Below are 27,898 nucleotides of genomic sequence, written 5' to 3'. Positions count from 1 at the left end.
GAATTGCAAAATCTAACATCCTCTGTTGATAAACTTGATAAAAATAAAGGATAGCTGATTACTAAAAACCAGGTTTTTTTTGTTGTTGTTTTTTTGGGGGGGGCAAAACTGGGTTTTGGATCAAATCTAATAACATTTTTTTTTATTATCTTTTTTAGAATTTAATGAAATATGGCATAATTACCATAATAGCAGAATGTGTAAACCTTAATGTAATTACATTTAATTTTCTCATTAATAAACAGGTTTTGCAACCTCTCTTGGTCCACTTCATTTTTCATAAGTATTACAAAAACTTGTATTCTCTCAAAAAATTTGAATTGATATCTTGATTTAGTATTTGCTAAGTAAATTTTTATGCAGATCAATAAGTAATGAAATTTTATTTTTGGAAACAATAATTGCAATGATTTATTACAATTATAATTTTGCAAACACTTTTGGCCCACACAGTGCACATTTAATTAAACACGTCAATCTCTTACAATAAAAATGCACGTCAATCTCTTACAATAAAAATGCACGTCAATCTCTTACAATAAAAATGCACGTCAATCTCTTACAATAAAAATGCACGTCAATCTCTTACAATAAAAATGCACGTCAATCTCTTACAATAAAAATGCACGTCAATCTCTTACAAGATGACCTCCCACAATACTAAAGCCAGGCTGATCGCTGCCATCTGCCAAGTATTCGCCGAGTTCTTGCCAGCACTTGTGGAAAAGGCATACTCCCAGTTCCAGACCCATATTGAAGTGATGATTGAGGCTAAAGACTGCTACATTGAATAGATGCTAGCTCTACTACATAATCAAGTTACCTGAATTGATTTTTTCAATAAAAGTTCTTAAAATAATGTTTTCTTTAAGTCAACACTTTTATCATCTCACCGTATAGCAATCTACTTTAGGAATATAAATAATTCTCCTACCTACGGAATTATATTCGACAACTTCATTCCAAACCACACAAAACTAATAAAATTCTATGGTTTCGGGATCATCTTTTTCCAGCTTGGGTATGGATATTAACAAAATGTATGTAGGAAGATGTTAACCTGCATCCCACTTGGCCTTTAGCTATCTTGAACGCCCTGCCGCTGGATCAGGCTGGTTGAGATGAGAGAGCAAGGCTTGCTCTTCACAAACCAGCTTTATTTTAAACAAACTACCAGCAGGAATCATACATTATCCTCAGGATGATCAAAGGGTCTTTGTCATTCCAGTAAAACTGTTACTTTTTGACATTGGTAACCTCCTTGCCTCCCCACACCGCCTTCTAATATCTATTTAGGAGAGAGAGGGGGAGAATAATGAGAAATAATGGTTTGATTTTTTGAAGAATCAAACCATTATTTCTCATTATTCTCTTATTATAGAACAAGCATAACAAGCCGCGCATGCATGGTCCCTCTGGTTCTGCATGCAAAATGACACGGCAAAAAATAGTAAAGAAGTCATGAATGTGAGAAGTGTGAAAGGCCAACGTTGCCTTCACATTTTCACCAAGTTTCAGAAAAATATAATGGATGGGGCAAAAGTTATGGGGTGAAAAGTGCCATTTTTTGCAATTTGGGGGCATTTGTGATCCCTTTTGAGCTCCTGCAAGACTGAATCCCAGTGAAAATGGACAAACGGTGCAGTTTCATGCCTTGACACGTATATTTTAATTAAGCACCATGGGAAACCACTATATATCAAGTTTTTGAGCAATATGAAAAAAGAGCTCCAAAAAGGTATGTTTTTTTAGCCCTAAAAGTCTGAGGGATGCGAACCAGAATTTTGCCAGGGTCACCCATACTGAATTTATATTAAGAACAATGGCCTCCACATTTTGGCCAGGTTTCATGAAAATCTAATGGATGGATCAAATGCTATGGGTTCAAAGTGTCGTTTTTTGGCCATTTTTGGGCATTTTTACCTCTTTGAGCCCCTGGGACGCAACGGGAAATTTCGCAAAAAAGTTTTTATTTACTGTGCACATCTATTTAATGAAATACAATTTGTGGCAAAATTTCAGGAAAAACTAGTGGATGCTTATCTGGCAATCGTCCAGACTACGGATGCACGAACGGATGCCACTGAAAACATAGGTCAATCTCTGATAAATCAAGGGACTAATGATATGGTTGGCGATGAACTTATATACTAAGGCATGATGTGAGCAGATGAATGTGTTCAGGAAAGTAGTATGAAGAAAAACAGTGTCGACAAACAGATTCCTGAACATATTTATCTCTCTCCCATTGCAAGAATATTAGACAAGGGTCAGGAAAGTGAGATTAAAAAGCCAGCACCCCCCAGGAGAAGCACTTTTACCTGCAAAAAATACCTGGGCAGTCCTTGTGTTTCTTTCCTTGTCTTCAAAAATAGATTACCTCCTGTATTAATAAGTATCCTTCTTTGTCTTTTAAAATAGCTCATTTGATTGGCTAAGATAATTCTCTTTGTCCTATCGCAAGGCATTTGGTAGTGATGAAGACAAAAAGTTCTTTCTGGCCTTCCTTTGTGAAAAGTTTCTGTACGAATACGAAGCTGTCGTATACAGACGTGAAAGGAACCCATATAAGTATTAAATAAGTTGATCTTTTAATTAAGCCAAAACACATATTTAGTTTGAAATAGATTTGTATTATAACTTCAATACATACATCATTCAACAATGTCTTGCAAAAGTTTCAATTCCAGCTTGTTTTCAATATTCTTCAAATAAGACTGAGCAAATCACTTCATTTTGCAATTAAATCACTCCAATGGCTTCAAGTTCCTCTTGATAAATAAATATAAAAACAAAGATGTCTAGTGCATTTTAGAAAAGAAAGGTGCTTGTGCATTATAATTAGATACCTAAAAAAAAAATAATAATAATAATATAAAAATGCATTTTAAGTAAAATAAAAAAAAAATTTTTTTAAATATGGTACTCCTACACCATTGGAACAAAATTTCGAAAATCGTAAAACTGAATTTCACATAAAAACAATGGTATCTACATATTGCTCATATTTTTAAGATGATTATATCCAAATATTATGAAAGTCGATAAGGTAGAAAATTATATTTTAAAGAAAATGAAAAATAGAACTTGATGAAAATGATCAAAAAAAAAAAAAAAAAAAAAAAACAGGAGAATTCAAAAGGGAGGTAATTTTCCGTTTTGGTTTAAAACAAGATGCCAGAAAATTTTCACCTGTTAACACGGTTAAAGTTGTTTTGTTTAATAATTCAGTAATATTTGGGTAATGCTGACTGCATAATTTGGAAGCTACCATTGTAACTTATTAGAGTTGACAAAAAAATCAGTTGAAACCATTGTTTTTTATCTGAAAACCTCATTTATTAGCTACAAAATCCTGTCCCAATTCTGTAGAAGCACAAAAAAAAAACATTAAGTGTCGTGTCAAAATTAGTAAAAATTCCAAAAACTACAAAAAAAAAAAATTAAGTAGATCTGCTAGAAAACATAGTTATTACTGATCTGCCATTTTCGAATATGAAATACTGAAAGTTATATAAAAACAAGGGAGCTAAGTCTGTTTGTCATATGGAATTCACCATAGTAGATTAAACCGACAAAACTTATTCAATCAATTTTATTTTTTATTTATTTATTTTTCTACTCAATCATTCTTTGGAATTTTTACTAATTTCAACACATGTAATTGTGTTTTTACTCAAAATTCATTTTTTTTTTGGTATGCAATTAGAATACACAAGCTCGAAAAGAAATCACAGATTCATTATTATCTACAGAGAGTTAATACTATAAGAACAATAGATAATGTTTCAGCTGAGCTGGAATTGGAAGAGAAGCAACTCTCTTTTGCAAGTAACTCCCTTGCATACTATTTCGAATGACTGTCCGACAGTAGCACTGTAAAGAACGAGGCGTTCTCAGCCATCGCACAATGTAGTCCATCTGAGAAACAATATCAGTCACATTTCCTTTGGATTTCTCGGAAGCTGGTTTGGAAGAGGGAAACATTTCCAGATGTTTATAAAGGTAATCCTCATTCTTGAGGTCGTAGCCGCTCTCCAACAAGAGGTGACAGTTTACATAGTCTTTATTGTGCATGAGATTCGCCATAGGTGTGCCCTGTCCAAATATAACTCTGTTGCTAGGGATGCACCCAACTTCTATTAACCTAGACACAACTGCTGAATAACTGTGGAATGTGGCATAATGAAGAGCTGACGACCGGAGCCGATCCACCATGTGTGGATTGGCACCGTTCTCAATCAATCTAGTCACAATCTCGTCACAGCCTCCCATTGCAGCAAAGATTATTGGAGTCACATTGTCACGGTCCACACAATTAACATTTGCTCCCTTTTCAATGAGATAGACTGCTATCTCTGTTTTCCGACCCATACATGCCCAATGAAGAGGGGTGCGCCCAAAGCAAGGATCCTTGTGGTTAATAAGAGCTCCAGCCTTCACGAGGTACTTGACAATGTCCAAGCTGCCCGCATAAGCTGCCTCGGCTAGGATGGTGGTGCTGTCTCTACGATCAGGGTTGTGAAGGACCGAGTTCACACTAATACCACTGCTGATCAGGCGACGAACTGTACAGAGGTTATTGCTGGAAATAGCCTGAAGTATTTGGCCATCACGATCAAAGTTCACGATACGTGCCATCAAGCCAACAGAAATCCTGCAAAAACAAAATAAAATTTTAATGAAATTTTCAGTTGGCATTTATTTTCCTCAATGTATTAAATTTTAATATTCTATAAAAACACAAAGCATATATAAGCACACTTGATACATAAAGATGAACATATCTATAGAAAAAAAATTACTGGACATATTTTTATAAAATTTAGAATAATAAAAAAAAAATTTCCATCCTTCTCTTTAATCAGGGTTCATATCTTTTTTTTTTTTTTTACTACTGATCTTATCTTGAATGTTATTTTAACATTCCGGCTAATTTAACCTCCGATCTTCTTCAGATGTACCTTGTCAAACTCTGTAATCTTTCTGTTGAATTCAGGTTTCTGTTGGTTGGTTGTTTTTGTTTTACGGCATATCAACCCTTTTTTGGTTATTTAATGCCGAATCCAAAGATTTTGAAGAAAAATTTTTTAATAGAATATATTTGTTGTTTTCACATCGGTTGCAATAACCCTTATCCCTGAGTGGTTTCCGGGCCTTGATAAGTGGTGACCACTGTGTAAAAAAAAAAAAAAAATTAAAAAAATAAACCCCATAGTTGGGACCCTAACAGGTACTACCACTTCGGGTCAGAGTGGACCGAGGAGCAATGGTAATTAAAGGGTGGCTCCACACTCCCCAAAGCCACAAGCTGGGGCCTCACCACTGGATATAGTTTAAGGTCATATCCAGGACCCCCATCGAGGGACTTTTACCCTCTGCAGGCGTATTCTAATGCCCCACCAACAGGGCCTCAGGTTTCTGTATTTCAAATTTTGAATGGAACTTTTTATTTAATCTAATGAGGTTGGCATGTTCTTGTTCTGTCAGTCATGAGCAGATAAAAGTCCTAAGTCATTTACAATTGCATTCTGAGTATCATCCACACTGAGGATTCAACCTTCAACTTCCAGAAGAGAGTTAATTACAATTGTATTTAACCAAGTACTTTATTCATTATACCACAGGTTCTTGCAGGTGAAATTCCATTCAGATTCCCAAGTTTGGCAGAAAAATTCCAGAGCTTGGCAGAAGAATTCCAGAATTTGACAAGATACACTTGAAGATCAGCAGTTCCATAGCTGAAACATTGTGAAAATAACACCAGATGAGAACAGTAGTCTGAATAAGTCGAATAATATGAATAATCAATCTTTATCTCAAAAATTCAGAAACATAATCAAATGTTTTTCTTTTGTATGATTCCTGGAGGAGGAACTTTCTGGTTTCTTTCCAATTTGTTTTATCCCTAGTTAAGTGTGACCAAAATAGGACCTAGTTGGGTATTGAGATCGTCTATACATCGGATTTTTTACCTTCATTTATATATTTTCTATTGCCTCAGAGATCATTCTATCACTCTATATGTCCACCTGTTACCCCTATATCTGATCTGCCCATCAGTATACTGGTTATTTCATTTACTCCAGTTTGCTTCTGATCCAGGGGTTTCTTTTTCTATCATGTAAACCAGGACTGCACACACTTTTTCAGCATGAGAGTTACTTATGACATGACTACGTCTAAAAATGATTTAAAAATGCAAAACACATTTATACCGCTCCAGAAGATATCTCACTACTGATGCAATTCTCTATCTATATAAAAGCCAAGTACGTCCAAGGATGGAATACTGTTGCCATATCTGGCCAGGAGCTGCTAAAAACAGCCTATCCTGCCTTGACAGAGTACAAAATAGACTTCGTGGCTTAGTGGGGGATGCCCTTTTCTCTACCCTGCAACCTCTCTCCCACAGAAGAGACGTTGCGAGCCTATCCTTGTTTTATCGTTATTTCCATGGCAGGTGCTAGTCTGAACTCCAGTCTCTGGTCCCCCCCCCCCTCGCCAGTCTTTCACGAAAGGCACCCGTCTAGCTGAATCCACTGTGAAAAATTTCCCCCACTCTATATATGTGCCTAAATCAAAACGCGGATTCCATGAACAAAGCTTCTTTCTTAGAACTGCACGCCTGTGGAACTCTCTTCCGTCTGCCTGCTTCCTGCCGGACTACAACTTGGATGTCTTCAAGTCCAATGTTAACAAATTCCTAATGAACCGCCCCCTTAAGTAAACACTTCATCAAATCTCCACACTAACGTAATGTACTTGCAATAACCCTTATCCCTGAGTGGCTTCCGGGCCTTGATAAGTGGTGATCACTGTGTAAAAAAAAAAAAAAAAATATTTAAAAAAATTTTTTTATATGTACAGTATATACAGGTGAACATTGCATTACTGCATCAACCCATATTGCAGAATGCAGCTCTTTACATTTTTTGTCATTACCTTACTCTGATTACTTGCATTCGACGGAATCAGTCAGGGATCTATAGTCCCAACAGTAGCTGCTAATAGCCAGCCCCAAGCAAACTTACAGATGCTCATCAGTCATGGTGGAGTGTTATTTATTCTTAATGATCTTCATGTGGGAAAAGGCTGACTCACATAAACAAGTACACCCAAATAATGCAGTCAAGAAGGTAGCACATTTACTGATGTTGGGGTTCTCCGTGAGCAAATTCCATAATTGTCCATGAGCTCTGTATCAGCCGAATGTTGGCTTATAGTGTTAGAACCTCGTCCCTCACTCCAGAAAAGTTTAGGTTGCAATTTTCAATGCGAGTGAAGCAAAGTCTTTAAAGCATTTGTCAAACTCTGACGGACAATTTCCAATTTGTTTTATCTAGCGTGCACTTTCAAGCTGCGCGCATGACTGCTCTACTGTCTCCAGCTCTGCCGCAAGGTTCTGAAAGTTTGCCAGCCCTAACATTTTTTTTTTTTTAATACCATGCAATCTACCCACGAAGTCTCTGCGGTTGATGTGATGGGTACCCCTAAACAGATACCAAGCATAATGTGTTCCATTTTTGCACTGTGCAAAGCTTAAGCTTTTTACCACAACATTATTAAGAGCCCATGTTTTGCATTTATCACAGTGATGTAATATTTCATTGCTGTAAACTTTAACGATCACATCTAAATACTTGCAGCAACTACAAAACAGTTTTAAATAATTTGCATTAAACATTTTATATAGAGGACTAGTTATGGGAAATGATTTTCAAAACGGTTTAATAATTTCTTACCCAGTTAAGTTTTCAGCATCAGCTTTTTTCTTTTTAGATGGTAGTCACGACTTATCAAGGCCCGGAAGCCATTCGGGGATAAGGGTTATTGCGTGTACAATAATCAATGGGATAATATCGTAGTAATCGTTAGTAATGGAGATTTGATAAAGTACCTTAAGGAGGCCAGTTTATCAGGAATTTGTTTATGTTGGACTTGAAGACATCCAAGTTGTAGTCAGGTGGGAAACAGGCAAACGGAACAGAGTTCCACAGGCGTGCACTTCTAAGAAAGATGCTTTCTTCATGGAATCTACGTTTTGATTTAGGCACAGATAAAGAATGGGGAAAATTTTTGACAGTGGTTTCAGCTAGATGGGTGTTTTTCGTGAAAGATTGGCGGGGGGGGGGCAGAGATTGGAGCTCAGGCGAGCAGTTGCCATGGAAATAACGAGAAAACAAAGACAGGCTCGCAATGTCTCTTCTGTGGGAGAGAGGTTGCAGGGAAGGGAAAAGGGTATCCCCCACTAAGCCACAAAGTCTATTTTGTACTCTGTCAAGGCGGGATAGGCTGTTTTTAGCAGCTCCTGCCCAGATGTGGCAGCAGTACACCATCCTTGGACGTACTTGGCTTTTATGTAGATAGAGAATTGCATCAGTAGTAAGATATCTTCTGGAGCGATAGAAGGATCCTACCATTTTTCCAGTGACCTTGGCAACAGACCTGTATGTACGTGCTCCATTTCAGGTCATGACTAAAGGTCAATCCCAGAAGCTTATCAAAACATGGAGCCTCCCCTAGATGAGAGCCATCCATTTCAATTGATGCCAGATGGGGATCAGAGCGTTGATGATGTATATTAGTGATGAACCAAACGATATTTCTCTTTCTATTTTTGGTATCTTGTTTCTTATATTACACTTCAACTAGCATGAGCTGTGGAAATTCCACAGCAAACTCTTTCCTATGAAATATATTGATGTTGGCATTCTGTGGATGTTCAGTGTAAATGGAAATGCCCTTATATTATTGTAGCTCTTTTGTTAAAACTGCAAAAGTGTTCATCAAAGCCAGTAGGGATGCTCAGCGTAGCCCAGTCATAAAACATGCTTAAATATGATATTTTAATTTATGCAGATTTCGTATATATTATATTCAATTTTTTATCGATTCTTATATATTATAAAATTGTGATTTCAAAAATAAAAAAAAACTATAGCCATATGATTTGGGTGCATCAGCTTAAATCAAAACCAAAATTTATAAATAATATATATATATATATATATTACTTGAGTTCCTTCAGCTATAATCGAAAATAAAACCAAAACTTATGAAGAATTTTTGGTATACTTATTTATTACAAATGGAAGGTCATGACAATTAAAGAAGGAAAAAGATGTAAGCGTGTCACACAAAATAACACACACACTATCATATTAATTTAACATCAATATCAGTAAATCCACACTTTTTTCTTTAGAACTGTTATAACTCTTCTAATGAAAATCTATTTAAAAATTTCAGTAATGTCTATAAAACAATGCATAAGTTGAGCATTGTTTTTTTTATATCATTTTAGCATAATGCAAAGCTTTTTTTAAATAAACACTGTCATGTAGTGATCAATGTCTATCATAGACATTATTACTAACGCTGCATGTCCTGTGCCTAATGATTAGAGTCACTGTCAACTAGATGATTATATGTTCAATCCCTGACTTGGGATAGATGCTGGTTTAGCCACACTGAAGAGCTGTGATATAGCAAAACAGTTGTGCACCACACACACATGCTTGTATGCGTGTGTGCACTAGAAAAAGTGACCACTTGTTTGAATATGAAAAAAGCCAGTTAAATATTTGCAAAATTTAAATATCCCAGACTAGCCACTCTCACTCTCTCTCTCTCTCTCTCTCTCTCTCTCTCTCTCTCTCTCTCTCTCTCTCGACTATCGGTTAAATATTAATATTACTTGTTGGGTTATTCCATTTTGTATACAATGGACTGTTCCCATCTTGTATTGTTTCCTTTCTTATATTTCACTGTTAATGAACAGAGTGTGTAACAGACACACAAGTAATAGAAACGATATAAAATAAGAGAGGAAAGTGTCACACGACATTAAGTGATAGAGGAGGAAGGTGATCAACAGAAACTTAGAGGTAGGTCACTTCGAAAGTTAATTGTAAATTAAGGCTTATTCAAGCAATTAAAATGGATTTTTTTCAAACAAAACTCAATCCCAAAACTAAAGAATATTTTAGCATAATATTTTTTAAATGATTCGATGCCTCCATTCAGTCTTGAAAGACAAAGGATACCCCCTGTAGGGACAGCTGCACATGTAATTGTGTGGCAAGGGTTGTGCAATCTCCAACAACACCTCTCCTGAATCGGCACTGTCTGAGTCCAGTCGCAAAAAAAAAAGACCAGGACGACTGGAAACAATGCCGAGAAAAGCAGAGAGTACATACAGCACCTGGAAATCTTTGTCACCCATCTAGTACTGGTCAGGCTCATCATTGCTTAACTTTGGTGATCTGATGGGAACCGGCGTGTCAAACGTGATTATTCTGATCAAATGATTAAAATATATGAAAAAGAAAACCCTTAGGGATGATCAAGTTTGTTTAATATAATAAGCATTATGTTGATAATCAATATGTTTACAATAAACTACAGACAAAATATCGATTTTTCCTTCAAGCTTGTTGGTAGGGGTTTTCTTTTTTTGTGGTATATTTGGTTTTTGTTCATTTTTTGTCCCATTTTATTTTCCCTAATATTGCATGACAAAGGCTTTCATTATTTAGTAGAGAAAATTATTTCATGCATTCATATAAAATGCATAAATTTTCAGTGTTCTTTACTTCAGTGCTCAATACATGGGTAGAGCTAGATAAGTTATGAAGATATGTGGCAATTAAGCTACACAGAATCTTTCACATTTCATCCCCTTAGTGAATCATCGGGCTGAAATGCATTATAGCTCAATTACCATATATTTTCATAGCATGTATATGAGGTACCTTCAATAAGTTTCCAGACTTTTTTGTACAAACTAATTAAAATTGTCATAGACTATTGAAAGTTCAGTGTGTTATTGCTATACATTTTATGAGATGACTGACAAATTTTTATGATTTCAGGTTCGAATGAACAGCTACAGCAGGAATTGGAATACACCCTACTAAAGCCTGATTGTCACAGCTTGTGAATTTCAAAATGCAATCTGGATGTTAGGACACTTTAAAAGAATAATATGCAATAAAATTCTGTTTGAAACTTGAAAAAATGCCACAGAAACGTATGGAATGCTTCAGACTGGTTTTGGAGCATCAGATTTTGAGTGGCATAAGAGATTCAAGGAAGGTAAGGAGTCTGTGAGGGATGATAAAAGATCTGAGAGCAGTAAGAAGTCAGAACATCAGAGCTGATTGGCCAAATAAAGAATTTCATGGATAAGGCCCATCGTATGTCTATAGAGACAATAAGTGCACAGTTTGATGTCAGTGTGGGAACTGTACACACAATTATTTATAAGGAACTAAAGATGTGGAAGATTTGCGTGAATGCATCAGTTCACAACTCCAACCTTGTCACAGACTACTTGACCAAGACGGGCATCAAGACAGTTCCTCACTCTCCCTATAGTCCAGACCTTGCTCCCTGTGACTTTTGGTTATTCCCTAAACTCAAGGAAACCCCTAGAGGCCGTCGTTATGAGATAATCGAGAAGATGAAAGAGGCTATGACAAAGGACTTCCACGGGGCCTTTCAGAAATTGTTGGAACGATACAGCAAGGAAGTGGGGGGAGATAGAAAGAGAAAGAGGAAATGGGAAGAAGGAAAAAAAGAGAAAAGGAGGATTGTTTTGTTTTTGGTTTTGCAAAAGGAAGTAGAAAAACAAAAAGCACCAATGTGAGGCGATTTCGTCTCAGGAAGCCAATATCTTCACACAACCTGATCAGGTAGCACCAGTTTTTTTTTTTTTTTTTTTTTCTTGAAAGTTTTCATTGTCATTAGCATTTCCATGGACACAGCTTCTCTGAGCTTTCCATCTGTGAAACACATTCACGGATCACAACACACTTTTCTTCAAGTACTTGTCATGAACTATCCACATAAGTACTTTACTTGACATAACAATATTTCAGATTGCTTCACCACATGCTTGAAAACAAAATTCCACCACCTAATACAGTCCTGTGCTAGTTTTCTAGCTGTCAGATGCACTATACTAGTCTCAACCTTTACCAGCGCAGTCTATTTTTTTTTTTATCATACTCTTGATCTTTCTTGAAATAAACCTTGATATGATCTTCTTTGCATAGCTAGAGACGAGTAATACTCCCATAATATACTTCTTCTTTTAACTGACAATCATGCTATCTCATAAACCCTAGAACTCGAGTGTTTTTGAGGTTTGAGTGGTAACCTATGTTAAAAAAAAAAAATAATAATAATAATACATCACAACAAAAAAATTAAAGGAAGAAAAACAAATTACATCATCACTATGGAAGCAAGAGTTGCCAGAAAATCTTATGAAAAAAAAAAATGTTGCTGTGAGAAAAGCAGACAATCTATTAAATTTTAAACAAATTACTGTTATTTACATTTTTATGGAATCGACCAAAAGTAAAAAAAAAAAAAAATAATAATAAATAAACTAAATAAAAAAACTATGATTGGTTTGATAAAAATCATGGTAACTTGCCAGTACATTTCCGCAATCAAACTATCGATTTTTCTTTCAATACATAAAGATGGAACAAAATTTAGGAAATTGAATTTAAAAAAAAAAAAAACACACAATATCGGAAAATACTTTCAAATAACAGACATTCAGTTATGAAAATCAAACCTTTTTCCCGTTTCTACACTTCTCTAGCTCTCCTGAACACTGGCTTAATCTATATATTAATATGATAGCGTGTGTTATTTTCTGTGTCATGTTTACATCCGAGTCATTTAATTGTTATGTACTTCCAGTTCTTGTAATAAATAATTTTACCAAGGATTCTTCATAAGTTTTGGTTTCAGTTTCGATTATAGCTGAAGGAACTAAAGTTTATATATATATATATATATATATATATATATATATATTATATATATATATATATATATATATATTATATATATATATATATATATATATATATTCAAAATGGTGTAATGGAAACATATAAGGTATTTACAGCTTCTCTTTCAATTTTCGGATTTTAATTATGTCAAATCGCACTTTATTTCCTTTTGATGGATTGATTGTTGCTATTTTTTTCCGATGAGTTAAAGGCATAATAGATTCACTGATTGATATAATAATTAAGTGATTGATTCTGTGCTATGAAACAGATACTGTCAAGAATTGTAAATTTCAACTGAATTAAAGGAATAAATTATAAGATGGTCAACATCATGAATTTTGGAATATAGTCTTCTTTCATTTATTCACTATATATATGTCTGGAATTCGGTTTTGATTCAAGCTGATGAACCCAAATCATATAGATATATTTTTTTTATTTTTTAAATCACAACTTTATAATATATAAAAATCGATAGAACATTAACTCTATAATAATAAATACAAAATCTTCAAGAATTAAAATATCATATTTAAACATATTTTACGGCATCCCTGCTAGCTTGAATACTTTTGCAGTTTTAACAAAATAGCTACAATATCAGAACGTCTTCATTTACGCTAAATATCTACAAAATGCCAACATCAATATATTACATGTTAATCAGTCCCCTGTGGAATTTCCACAGGTTCTGCTAGTTCAATATTAAATCAGCAGCAATAAATGCAGCAAAATTGAGCACAAGTAGATCAAATAAAAATAAAATGTCTCCTTAAAAATTATTAAGAAATTAAGTTAATGTGTCAAGGAAAAAACATGAAGAATATAGTAGATAGTAGTTAGAGACGACCTCTTAGAGTTTAAAGAAGTGAAGGGAGCAGATGTTTTGGCGTTCTTCCTTCTCAGCTGACTGAGTGTAGCAGATAATATAAAAATATGTATACCATAAAAAAAACTAGAAAAGAGATTCTGAGAGTCCAGAAAAATAAAATGTCCTATTTTTTTCCTTACTGCAACTACTTCTATAAAGATAAAAGCATATAAATCTACATACACAACTATTATAATGAAGAGAAAGACTGGCATAGTATGTAGTTTGTTGCTCCACCTATGCTTCTACTAAAGAGAGAAACAGACAGATAACTCTACAGTCACTACCACAGATTACTTGTTATGATTCAAAAACCTGACCACTCATTTAAACTTGATCATTTTCAGTTTTTCTCTTGATGTTTATTGGCTTCTTCTCCGTGCTTAAATACGTTGGTATTTTGAAAGTCCAACACACACTCGACAGAACTCGCATGTCAAAACACAATCCCGAGCAACACCATCGAATTGATACAATGCGATCTCAAGCATGAACGCAGCAACGAACGTAGCAACACGCGACCAAAACAATCCTCCTCAACTGATACTGAATGACCTACTGGCTTGTTTTCTATAGGCATCAAGCAAAACCCAACCGTTGCTGTAAGCAAGATGGATCTAGTCCATTGGCAGACTCCTGATCTGCAACCGAAAAATCTCAGGTTCACTCCTTGCCACTGGTTTGTATTATTATTTTTTTAATTACGTCTTAGACTACACGCCCCCATGATCATTAAAAAAATCACTTCACATTACATACTCCCATACTCAGATAGACACATTGCATTCTCTCTGTGGTCTTTGCATCGGCATCGGTTCACCTACTCTCTGACTCAGCAACAATATCATCATCTACATGGACCAAGTGGCTTAAGTCTAAAATATGGTGTGGTATTCCATCGACACTAAAGTTGTTAGGAGATTGCACTCCCCCATAAACACCCCAATTCCCCAGTGCATCAGGTTTCACCCAAACCTCTTCTATTTGAATTCTGATTGGTCCTTGCTCATCAATTTCTGGGGACATATGTCTTGGGTGCCTCTATTCATAATTAAAAATTTATCTGACACTGTGTCCTCTTTCTGTCCGACCTTAGGGGCCATGTTGTACCAGAATGTGGCTTCTTCAGATGATATCCTTCCTCTCTCGGCTATTGCTTTCACTGTCTGATGATGCCACTATTATTCCATTACCTCCAGGTCTATAGACTGCCTTGTAATAACTTATCTTTCATTGTTTTTAGCATAGTCTGGAAGATTTCTAAGCAAAAAGCAGTGCCATTATTCATTATCTCCTTTACTGGACCGCATTAAAGCATCACCTTTTCTAATTCGGCTGCAATTATGCAGACACAGATTCCGCATGTAATTCACTCCATATCATCAGTCTACTTGGTCCACATTCAATCACTGACAAGTACGCTCCTCCACGATAGTGTGTTATGTCAATAGCTAATCTTGTCCAATTCTTCAAAACTCCAATTTTCCTAGGATTATGTATATTTGGGGTGGGATCGATCGATTGATACCGAACACAGTTCTTAACTACATTCTAAATTTCTTCCCGTTTTATATGGGGATCAACTTTCTGCACCAAATATGTTCTTTCCAACCCCATGTGGTGCATGCAACTCTTCCAGTTCACCAATTCCTAGACAGCATATTGGGTGCCTCTTCTTTCTCAACTAACTACTGTTTTTTTTCATCTGTGTTAGCAAATCTGCCTTGTTTCTCTCTGAAGGCTCAAACACTTCTTTTATTGACAGTTCAAATTCAGATTAACTCTCGAAGCATTCCTAATCACTACTTTACAATCATTTCTCCAGCACCTTTTGATCGTATTCTTCCACTTTCCTCCACTGTAGAGTTCATCCAACTGAGAACAATCACTGAATCGGTTCTTATTTTGATATCTCTCAGTCCCCATTTTATAGCTAAATTGATGCCCTTTAGAACAGCATATAATTCAGCCATGTTAATATGATTATAATCATTATTTTTCCTCAATCATGTTGCATCTTCTGCCACCATACAGTCAATCTCCACAACCACACCTGTTGCAATAGTGCTTGCATCGCACCACACCACTCCTATGCACATTTCAGGTATGTGCCAAGCTCCAATAACAGGGTCCTCTTTTTTTTTTTTACCTCAGCTAGAATTTCCTGCATCACTGACGGTTTTGCAATCACCCTTGCCCTCCCAGTCTACTCCACTTGTTCTTCTTTTCACATAACTGCATGCCAATCGCAGCCATCCAGCAATTGGATAGTGCCCCAACAATATCCCACAGATAGAAAATAACTCCTGCCTATTAATTTCTCCTCCCATCTTTGGGATCCCATTGCCTCTGCTGAATATCAGCGCTCCCATCCTATTTTTTATAAGCTTAAGGTCCAATGCCACCCCTCCATCCATGGATTCTGGCGATTTAGCTGCTATCCCAAATCCTTTCAAATGTTGCACTTCTTTTGTCGATACTCTGTTACATTCACCATTATATCATTGATGTATAAATCGGTGGCCTCTTTCATTTTACTTCCTTTCTTTAATACCGTATTTAAAATGGCTGCCATAATCTTCAGTGCAACATTAAGTTTGAATCCTAACCATGTTAGGCAATATGTTTTTCCTTTATAACAGACCAGTTAGTACTGCCATACTTCCTTCGCCACATGTAGCTGCAGGTAAGCAGACTTAAGGTCCACAATGGCGGTTCCTCACACCAACCGTCTCCATTTTCTCATCACACACATCTATTATGTCGCTATGACACACTACAAAATGGTTCAACTTAGGAAAGTCTAAAACTGGTCTAACTTTCCCTTTTGTAGCCTGAAACACTGCCATCAATGGTAACACACCTTTTCTTTCTTCTTTCCATGATAAAAGAATACCGTCCGATATCCATCTTATCACCTCTTTCTCAAATTCTAAATTTTTCTCACTTTCCAGGAAATTCTTATAATACTGCACTATAACACTGAGGCTTTCCCTTCCATCTTCCTGTCCATTTCTTTTCATCAAAATTTGCTTCAAAGTCTTTATTCTCAATTTTGCAAACATTCAGCTGATGAGCAGCTGCGGCACATTTTGTACATTTCCAAACTTTACCTCAGCTTTCTTTATAGTCACATTTCCCATCTCATTGATTACGTCCATTGCAATTATGATTTCAATCCTGTCAATGATGTGATTCATCAAGATCACCGCCACTTTTTCTCGTACCCCACATACTTTTATCTCCACTTGCCTTGTCCTTTACATTCTATGTCCCTTCCATCAACTGCTTCACTGTGCCACTCCTACCATATCCACTCATGAGTTTTGAGTTAATTAAAGGTGGTGGTGCACCCAGTATTGACAAGTGTGGTCATTACAGAATCATCCACCACCACTTCTCTTATAGGAAGAGGCCCGTATTGTGCCCTCATTCTGTTATCGGAGTAGCTTGTGGTGCAGAAGCTCCCTCTTGCCCGTTTTCCATGAATCTGAGGACAATACCTAGCAATATGGCCAAACTTTTCACAATTGTAGCACGTTACTCTAGCTCTAGGTGTTTCTGTGCAATCTTTTTTCAGGTTTGGTCCTTGACATCTAAAGCACTGAGGCTTGATTCTTTTTTTAGCCTTATTCCTTAGCGTATTACTTTGTGCACTCGCTGACAATATCCCAGTCTCTCAAACTCTTTTGCTGACTAAAAGCTTTGCAGATGGTATCAGTTTGCCGACGTCCATTCTCTCTACGTCAGCAAACTGATACCAACTGCAAAGCTTTTAGTCAGGTAGTTAGTAAGGTAGCTTTTGTACTGTAATAGATACATCGTCTGGGAACGCCGTTATAAAAGCAAGTTTGACTGTATGATCCAATCCTCTCCCTAGGTATCCAGCTAGTCCATCCAATCTTTTGATTGTATTGTCATAAACATCAACTGATTCACATGTCCACTTGAATACTTATAGCTTTTTTGTCGGCTTCAAAAAGGCCCTTCAGTGAATGCAGTCACTAATCTGATTTCTATCTGTTCTGCATTTTCTTGTTCTCCATCACTCATTTCAAGATAGAGGGCGAGTGCATCTCCATGTAGAAGAAGCGGAATAAAACTGGCAAGGTTTGGCACATGTAGCTTAGCTACCAATTTTACCTTTTTCAAACAAATGTACAAGGAATCATACACCTTCTCTAAGTGGTGATACTTCATGTAACAGCATTTAACTGGATACTCCACCAGACCAAAAGAATTTTCGTACTTGAATAGAGCATAAACAATAAAAGAACATAAGAAAAACAGACTATTATATCGTTAAATGGTTCATGGGAGGAAAAAAAAAATTAAATTATTGTTCTTCACGGATTTACTTACTGAAGATTTGAAAAGTAACGAGAGACTTTAAACACTTGGATGTGTCTGTATCTTGTAAAAAAAAAAAAAAAAAGAAAAAAAAAAGAAAAAAAAAAGAAAAAAAAAAAATCAAGTATTAACCACAGGAAGTGATCACTTGATCTTGGTGGACTAACTGAAATAATCTTAAAATTTTTTTTTTTTTTTTTTATTACCGTGTACAGCAGTAAAGATAATTCAACTGTGTCATATGTCTAGATAGAACTGGTGTCTGTTAGAAAACAAAAAATATGAAAAGCAATTGAGAGAGCTTTGGCAATCATGTTTCCTGACAACAGAGAATATCCTCTACAAGGCCACCATTCGCGCACGAAGTATTGATGCCACACCTAGGCTGGTGCATCTACCACAAGTCTCTTCCTCTTGGATAGGGTCCAAAAAAAGAATCTTCAATCTAATAGGTCCCACTTTGTCAACTAGGCTTCAACCTCTGTCCCATCGCCGTAATGTTGCATCCCTGCGGCTATTTAATAATTATTTTAATGGAATGTGCTCTGATGAACTTGTTACACTTGTGCCCCTTGACATACATATCCCCTATAAACCTGCTTAGTAAGTAACTCACACCCCTTCACTGTTGAGGTCTCCAAATGCCACAAAGCTTTCTACTCAAGTTTCTTCCCTCAAACAGCTAGACTTTGGAATTCTCTTCCTGTTACCTGCTTCCCTGACTGTATTGATATGCAAAAGTTTAAATGTAATGTAAATCAATATCTTGTTAAGATTTCCTAGGCATGGTCTCCAATAGTAGCCACTTATGTCGAAGTGGCGATATGCCTTGTTAGGGGTGAACATGAGTAAAAAAAAAAAAAAAAAAAAAAAAAAAAGAAAGAAAGAAAGAAAAAGAAAAAAAAAGAAAAAAAAAAAAGAAAAAGAAAAAAAAAGAAAAAAAAGAAAAAGAAAAAAAGAAAAAGAAAAAAGAAAAAGAAAAAAAAGAAAAAAGAAAAAAAAAGAAAAAAAAAAGAAAGAAAAAAAAGAAAAAAAAAGAAAGAAAAGAAAGAAAAAAAAGAAAAAAAAAGAAAGAAAAAAAAGAAAAAGAAAAAAAAGAAAAAAGAAAAAAAAGAAAAAAGAAAAAGAAAAAAAGAAAAAAAGAAAAAAAGAAAAAAAAGAAAAAAAGAAAAAAAAGAAAAAAAAAAGGTACTGTGTTACTAAATTTTGAATGCACTGCTTCACAATAAGCAGCCTGAATGTGATTTGCAGGCATTTATTACTGAAAACCGAACATCCAGAGGGTTAAAATAATTATGTGTTTAGGAATTACAAAGAAACTGAGCTCCTCATCTATATATTAATAGGATAGCAAGTGTGTTATTTTGTTTGTCATGCTTACATCTGAGTGACCGTCGTTTAATTGTTATGGGCTTCCATTTCTTGTAATAAATAATTTTACCACAAATTCTTCATAAGTTTTGGTTTCGATTATAGCTAATAGCACTCCAGTAATCTATTTTTTTATAAATAATTTTATCAAGAATTCTTCATAAGTTTTGGTTTCGGTTATAAATAAAATATATATACATTTTCTTTTTTCATAAGTTTTGATCTCGGTTTCGATTCAAGCTGATGCACCCAAATCATATGGATATATTTTTTTTATTTTTGAAATCACAACTTTATAATATATAAAAAAATCGATAGAACATTAACTCTGTAATAATACAGGATGACCCAAAAAAAACAGAGGACATTCAATTGTTTTTCTGAGCATTTTACAGTCAACGGAGAAAAAAAAATCAAAGACCCTAGTGTTTTGATGTGATGCTTTGAATATAATAAACTAGTTATGACCAAAGTTTCATTTCATTCGGACAAAACACTAAAAATAACGATAGAGCAGAGACAGGCTTGCAAGATCCCTTCTGTGACAAAGAGGTTGCAGCAAAGAGAAAAGTAGGTTTCTGTAGCTGGTTTTGAGCTCTGTCAAAAAAGGTAGGGTGTTCCGAGCAGTTCCTACCCAAATGTGGCAACAGTACTCTGTCTTAGAATGTACTTGTCTTTTACACAAGTAAAGGATTGCATCGGTAGTGAGGCATCTACTGGTCATTTGTTTCCCCTGGTACCTTTATATTTAGAATTCTTTCTAGAAAGACATTGGGTATTTACAGGAGGGGCCATGTGTAGATTGCCAACATCATTAAGTGGAAGTTTTTCTGTGGAACAGACTGGATTCGAACTTGGCACACCCAGGTTGCCAATCTGTGTTCTTAACCACTATCACGTCTCTCTCACTGCTGATTTAGCATTATTAGACTGAGTAAATATTCAGGAGAGATGGAGAAAAAAGAATAGTTTATTTCAGTTATTTGTAATTCTAAATGTCATCAAGAAATTATGGGAGAAGTATGTTTGCCTCAAAGCATTGCAATTTCTCATCGCATTCTTGCTAGGCATCAAAGTCCAGATACGTTACAGGAAGATCTAAAATGTATAAACCAAAAGCAAAATATGCCTTCAATTAATGACTACACAACTCATTGCACATCTCTCTCTTAATCTCCACGACGTAATGTGTCCAAAGCAATAAAAAGAAACAATACGAAAATAACAAAAGTAGAGAGCATTACAATCACAACCAAGCATTCAATTTAAAATAATGACTATCACATGGTTACTTGCCCCTTGTGTTTTCTGAAATGCACTTGTCAAAATCAGTGTTCCTTTCGTTTTCAGTTTAACTTAATGTCGAAGAGACTTAGCCGAAATAAGATTATAGCCGAAGCATGTATGCACATATGTAGCCAAAAATATTTGTATAAATAAAAATGTTTATCAATACATAAATATTATTACTGAGCAGTATTTTATAAACAATAAGGAATCCAAGGATTTCTCACCTAACTTCTATGAACAAAAAACAAAAAAAAACTACACTGGAAATATATATCTAAATATAAAGTAAGGTATGTGTATATGTTTTTATATCTGTCTGTACAGGATTCAGTCTTAAACTAATTAATTGATCATTATTAATTTTAAAATACGGCTGCTAGATGTAAGGGGCTATATTTAGTTCAATACAAAGAGAGTGGAAGCCTTTTGTAAAAATTCAGATACCTTCAATCTTATGAAGGTGTAAACAATACGTGTAAAAGATCAATTACTAAATATTCAAAACTTATTTCCTTTCGAATACTTTAAATGATTTTTAGGAATATATGTAATATGGGTACATGCGTCCATGTGAAAAATTCAAATATTTCAGATCTGCATTGAATTTGATCGATAATCATTAGACACTAATTAAACAAGATTTCAAAATTCCAATTTCTTCATAAAACCACAATAAGCTTAAGTCTTAAATTTTTGACATTTTTGAAAATCAAAATCGTTTAATAAATTTTGATCAAAATTGAAATAAGGATGATAGTCATAAAGTTTAGTATCAATATATTTTCATTTTAATCCTTGTAAGATGTCATGTGATACAAAACTGTTTTGTTTTGAGACAAGTATGTATATATATATATATATATACATACTAGATTACCCGTGACCCGTTGGGTCAGTATAAATTATGGCTAGCTATGGAATAGTGAGTATATTAATTATGGCAAAAATATGCGCACTTGCACGAACAACAATAGCCATCACTTTTAACACAGAGAATTACATTGCTTAATATCTGGAAAACTACTTATTTGCGGAAAACTTAAATGCGATATTCGTTTTCACCATACCCGAAAACCTATTTAGTCGTCATTTTAAAAGGAAAATGTTTAGGTGGAAACCAAGTAATAATTTACCAAAACTTCTATTTTTACATTTGCTTAAAATTAATTACATTGGTCATCCGAACCTTAAAATTTATTTGACGTCACTTCTGCCGAATGGCTTTGTAAACAAAAAAGTGCAACTCTTAATGCAAACACTTATCACAAGTCAATGGCGATAACTTTTGCCGGTGCTGTTAGATATGTCGTCACTGATCTGAGGGAGATAATTGTTTTACTAAGACATTATCTTATAGTGAGCACCCACTTTAACTCTCTATTTTATATGTTTGTTTTTTTTTGTTTTGTTTTTTTTATTAGTTCCTGTGGAAAAACATTTTAATTCTTATTTAAAAGAAAAAAAAACAAAAGCTGATATTTGGGCTTGGGCTTGACAATAAATTCTCTGGAAAAGTATGCGACATAAATTGCAGAGTGAAATGTAATATTCATTAAACAAGTTCGAAAGTTTTTAGTAGGATTCTTTAATAAAAAAAACAACTTTTACTTATCTTTTTCCATTTAATTTAGTTTTTCTTTCATTTTCATTTTTTTAGAAGAGTTTAAATCTTTTTTCATTCAGTTATTTTTAAAAATCATTCTAATTTTTTATTTAAAACAAACAAACAAAAAAAAGCTGATATTTGAACGATTTTCCATGCAAACACTTTAAATTATCTGTTTTTATTTTCACTTTATTTTAAATTATTTAAATTTTAGATTATGTAGGCATATATTTTAGTTTAAAACATTTTTAATTCATTTTTGCATATGCGAATTTGGGACGCTAAAACCAACGCAAAACATTTAATATTACAAAAACATTTATTAAACAAGTTCGACAACTTTTTAATGAAACAAAGTTTATCATATTAGGTAAAAGTGGAAAACCTGTAAAAATGAACTTTTAAAAGGCAAATCTTTAGTTGGTCGACTAGAGTACTTTTAATAGATACTAACAGTTCAGCCTGCCTTTGCTGAGGCTCTATGTACTGTTCATAACTTTATGTGCATATGCATATATATATATATATATATATATTAAAAAGTTTGACTCATATCCAGGTAACCTACACTTAAAATTTCAAGTGTTTAGACCCAAAATTAGCAGTGGAGTTTGGTAGAGTCTGCAAAGGTCAACTCTTTCAACTTTGACCTCTTGGCAGAGAAATTTTCGCCCAACACTGATTAAAATGCTTGTTGCATGCCTGAATATCCTTTACGTAAAATTTCAGATGTTCAGACCCAGAATTGGCTGAATAGTTTGTTAGGCCGCAAAGGTCAAATCTTTTGATCCCCTGACAACCAAATTTTCGGCCAAAATCCAATTAAAAAGCTTACCCTATGCTTGAATACACTTTACGTACAATTTCAAATGTTTAGACCAAAAATTGCCCGAGTAATTTGGTAGAGACTGTCAAGGTCAATTGTTTTTTTTTTTAACTTTGACCCCTTAACATTTGTTTTGGGCTCAAATCAAATTAAAAAACAAGTAACCTACATCTAAAATTTCAAGTGTTTAGACCCAAAATTGGCTCAATAGTTTAGTAGATTTTTCAAAGGTCAAATTGTTGATCTTTGACAGCCAAATTTTTGGCCGAAAACTGATTAAAAAGATTTTCCCAAATCTCAATACCCCTTATGTCAAATTTCGAGTCTGTAAACCGAAAATTGGCAGAGCAATTTGGTAGGGAAATGTACACACACACACACACACACACACAGACAATTTCACTTTTATAGATATAACTTTTCCATCTGTCACTTGATTTGAGCCTCATATCCTAGTAAGCATAGATTTTAAAAATCTAAACAGTCCAATCGATGCGGCCATCATGACAGCCATATTAAATCAGAGTAATAAATTGTATATATCATTTAGAATAGCAAGTTTCTGAAGAGTATCCTATTTCTAGGGAGATAATTTTGTATTGTAGTTTAGATAAGAACTTTTTCATATTTCCCTACAGAGTTCTCAGCCCTGAAAGGAGCTTCATGTACATACATACAAAGATAGACAGAAACAAAAATAAAAGTCTACATAAACCTATAAGTAAAGTGTTCTTATGTAATTTTCATAAAAAGTTCACTATGGGCAAATGATGCTAAATTATACAGATTCCTAAAATAAATTCAGAAAACGCACAGGTGGTCTAGAGGAACTAGGCTTTATAAAAAAGACAAAAACAAATTATTTAGCTAGCCTGTTTCACAAGCATCAACCTATCTTGGAGGAAATTCAATGCCAAAAACTTATTTAAAAAACGATTAAGATGAATTGCTTTTTAAAAGGATTCGTTTTTATGTTTTTGACAAGAAATATATACTTACTCGTCTCTTTACCCGTTAATTGAAACAAAGAACCCCCCCCCCCCCCAAAAAAAAACAGACATCAACCTGTCAGAGCTGAGGTACAACTACTCTTTTAGTCTGAAAACGAATTAGCAAACTGTCTCGAATGAAAGCATGGCATTCATGGCTGCCGGAATCTTAATATTCAAAATCTAATAAAAACTTTTGTACATAAATCAAATACAAAACTATGAAATCTCTAAAATCACCTTAAACAATAACTGACAGAAAAAATATTATTTACCAGCAGGGTGACCCAATGTTGCCCGAGATTGAATGATGAGCAACGAATATTTCACACTCCCATATTTTTATTATCATTGAAATCAATCAAATGGCAGTGCACCAGGAGGAAGCTCGTCTGCCTCTCGCAATGACTTAATCCACAATACATTGTAGTCTACATTGCACTGGAGAGAATCTGTTTTTATAAAATTTTTTATATATACATAATGCCTCCAATCAAAGTTTAAAATAAGAAAGTTAAGTATCTTGTTAAAATTGTACTTTAAACAGAAGCATTTTGAATGTGCTCCTGTCATATCAAAGAACCTACTGTTGATTTTGTATGTAGGACCTTTTTACTTGTGTGGTAATAAAACTTCTTGAATGTACTTGTGGTATTAGGCTGTATAAAATGTCAACTTTGGTCAAAATCGCCTGTTCCTGCTTTCATCAGATTTTGATTATTGATACTTATCGAAAACATTGCAGTACAAAACCTATCTAAGAACACTGGCAGACACATAAAATACCTTTGTGTGAAATTTCATAAAAATCAACCCAGTCGTTTTAGAGTCCCTAGGGAATGAACTTACTTTTATATAATAGTAGAGAAAAGATAACTAGTAACAACAAAAATCTGGCACTGTTAAAAAACTCCAAATTTGAAAATCTGTGGAAATGTGTAACGTATTTGATATTATCATTAGTTTTCTGCCATTATCAAATTATGAGACAACTTCCAATGGAAAATTTGTTATTTCTGTTATTACGAAGACAATTAAAACACAAATAATTATTAGACAATTTTGATGAAATTAAAATATTCAAATTCAAATAAAGATAAATTGGTTCTCATGTACTTGTTGTCTCCCTGTTTCTTCTTTCATTTTTTTTTTCTTTTTGTCACTCACATGCCCCTATTTCAAATTCATAGCAGTGGGTCGATATAAATGGACGTTTTTCTTTTTCACCAAAGACGACTTTATTTAATAAACAAAAATATTGTAAAAATGAATTTAATTTGAAAATACTATGAAAAAATAGCACAGTAACATAGCAATGGTTCTATTTTGCTTGTTTTGAATTTCCAGACTTTTTTTTTTTTGTACAAACATTTAAAATTGTCGTAGACTCTTAAAATTTCAGTATCTTATTGTTATACATCTTATGAGATGACTGACCAATTTTTATGATTTCAGATTCAAATGAACAGCTATAGCAAGAATTGGAATACACCCTACTAAAGCCTGATTGTCATAGCTTGTGAATTTCAAAAATGCAATCTGAACATGAGGACACTTTATAAGAACAATATGCAATAAAATTCAAACTTAGAAAAAAAATGCCACAGAAACGTATGGAATGCTTCAAACTGCTTTTGGACCATTTTGTATGAATTGAGCATCAGATTTTGAGTGGCATAAGAAATTCAAGGAAGGCAGGGAGTCTGTGAGAGATGAGGTGTGGGAGGAGTAAGGAAGTCAGAACACCAGATTTGATTGGCCAAATAAAGAATTTCATGGATAAGGACCATTGTGTGTCTATAGAGACAATATGTACACTTTCATGTCAGTGTGGGAACTGTACATACAAGTATTCACAACGGACTGAAGATGTGGAAGATTTGCACAAAGTTTGCCCCAAGGGTACTTAGAGAAGATCAGAAAAAAGATATTGCCATGACAGCAGGGATGTGGTCGAGCTGATCAATTCAAATCTCACTGTTCGTGTTCCTGAAATGAAAGCTGGATATACTGCTGAGACCAAGAGACAGAGTTCCTAATGAATGCATGCTGGCTCTCCCAAACCCAAGAAGACCAGACAGAGCAAATCAATTCGGAAACTTACCATGATCCCTTTTTTTTGACAGCACGGGCATGATCTACATAGACAGGGTTCCCACTGAACAGACAGTCAACAAAGAATACTATGTTGAGGTTTCAAAGAAGTTCAGGAAGAGATTCCATTGGAAGAAGTCAGCATTCTTCAAATTGGATCACTGACCTTTCCACCAGGACAATGCCATCCTATTTATAACTCTATCCTTGTCACAGACTATTTGACCAAATGGGCATCAAGACAGTTCCTCCCTATTGTCCAGACCTTGCTCTGTGACTTTTTCTTATTCCCTAAACTCAAGGAAAATCTTAGAGGCTGTTGTTATGAGAAAACTGAGGAGATGAAAGAGGCTGTGATGAGGGTCGTTGACACGCTCACACAAGAGGATTTCCATGGGACCTTCCAGAAGTTGTTGGAATGGGACACGTGCATTGCAACTGGAGGCGATTACTTCAAATCGGGTTAGAGTTTCATGTGTTTACTATCAAAGTGCCCATACAAGTTTGAAAACTTATTGAAGGCACTTCGTGTATGTGTGTATATATATATATATATATATATATATATACTAGCAAAAGTACCCGTCGTTGACTGGGTTCAAAAACAGCCTACAGAAAATGGACTCTGATTTATGAAAGTAAGATAGGTTATGAAAAGGAAGGTTTGTAAAGAGACAGCTTCGAATTTGGGGGTATCAAAACCAAAGTAAAATATGATGAAAGTAAAAATAAAATAGATAAACCCCATAATTTATTATACCATACCTGTTCACACTGAAACACTTATCACAGTATTCTGTGGATCTATATTAAAAAACTTTGTTAAACTTTGTGAGATATTTACATTCTATGGAGGTCAGGCGCGAACGAACACCTCATAATTTTATTATACCATATTTCTTCAAACTGAAACATAATTATCAAAGTATACTTACGCAGATAGATATGAAAAGTCTTTATTAAAGTTTGTGCCTATTTTCATTCTATGGAGGCCAGGTGTGAACGCAGACCCCACAATTTTATTATACCATCCCTATTTAAGTTAAAACATACTTATCAAAGTATTACTATGTACATCTATATCAAAAACACTTGCAAACGTTTTTTTTTTTTTTAATTTTTACATTTTTTATTTCCATACTTTGTGGACCAGGCGCGTACGCAGACAGCACAATTTTAATGAATCATCATTATGCCAGATCAAACACTCATTCCTGTGTTTCGATACATCTTCTATCATTATGTGATCAGTTTTCTATAATAGTCAACCATATAAGAGCCTATTAGTGACCAGACACACACACAGACGTTCATCTTTATATTATATATATATATATATATATATATATATATATATATATATATATATATATACACACACAGAGCATAATCATGTTGATACACTGGTTCCTGTCAGATTACTGAAGTTAAGCAACGTTGAGCCTGGTTAGTACTAAAATGAGTGACCATTTGGGACTTCCAGGTATTGTATGTGCTTATCTTTGAATTGTTTCCGATTAGTCTTGGGCCTCTCTTTGCCACTGGACCCAAGCAGTGCCAATTCAGGAGAGGTGTAGTTGGAGATTGTACAATCTTTGACTCACAATTACACGTGCAGCTACTTTTACAGAGGTGTCCATTTTCTCTTGAGACTGAACATAGGCATTGAATATATACGTA

The 27,898-nt window shown here is 34.6% G+C and overlaps 1 protein-coding gene across 1 annotated transcript in view; it reads right to left on the bottom strand.

The window, feature by feature from the left end:
• Positions 1 to 2,612: 2,612 nt before the first annotated feature.
• The window catches only part of LOC145269557 (uncharacterized), a 98,552-nt gene continuing 73,266 nt past the window's right edge, over positions 2,613 to 27,898 (bottom strand). The window contains exon 2 of the mRNA XM_080125308.1: positions 2,613 to 4,657. Coding sequence (XP_079981434.1) covers positions 3,766 to 4,657 — 892 coding nt within the window. The 3' untranslated portion in view covers positions 2,613 to 3,765. The remainder of the gene's footprint in view (positions 4,658 to 27,898) is intronic.

Source organism: Euprymna scolopes, chromosome 4 (assembly GCF_053919585.1).
Source record: "Euprymna scolopes isolate OS-2025 chromosome 4, ASM5391958v1, whole genome shotgun sequence".
NCBI classification, from domain to species: Eukaryota; Metazoa; Mollusca; class Cephalopoda; order Sepiida; family Sepiolidae; genus Euprymna; species Euprymna scolopes.
The sequence above is the reverse complement of the archived record's forward strand: the minus strand, read 5'-3'. Positions and strand labels throughout refer to the sequence as shown.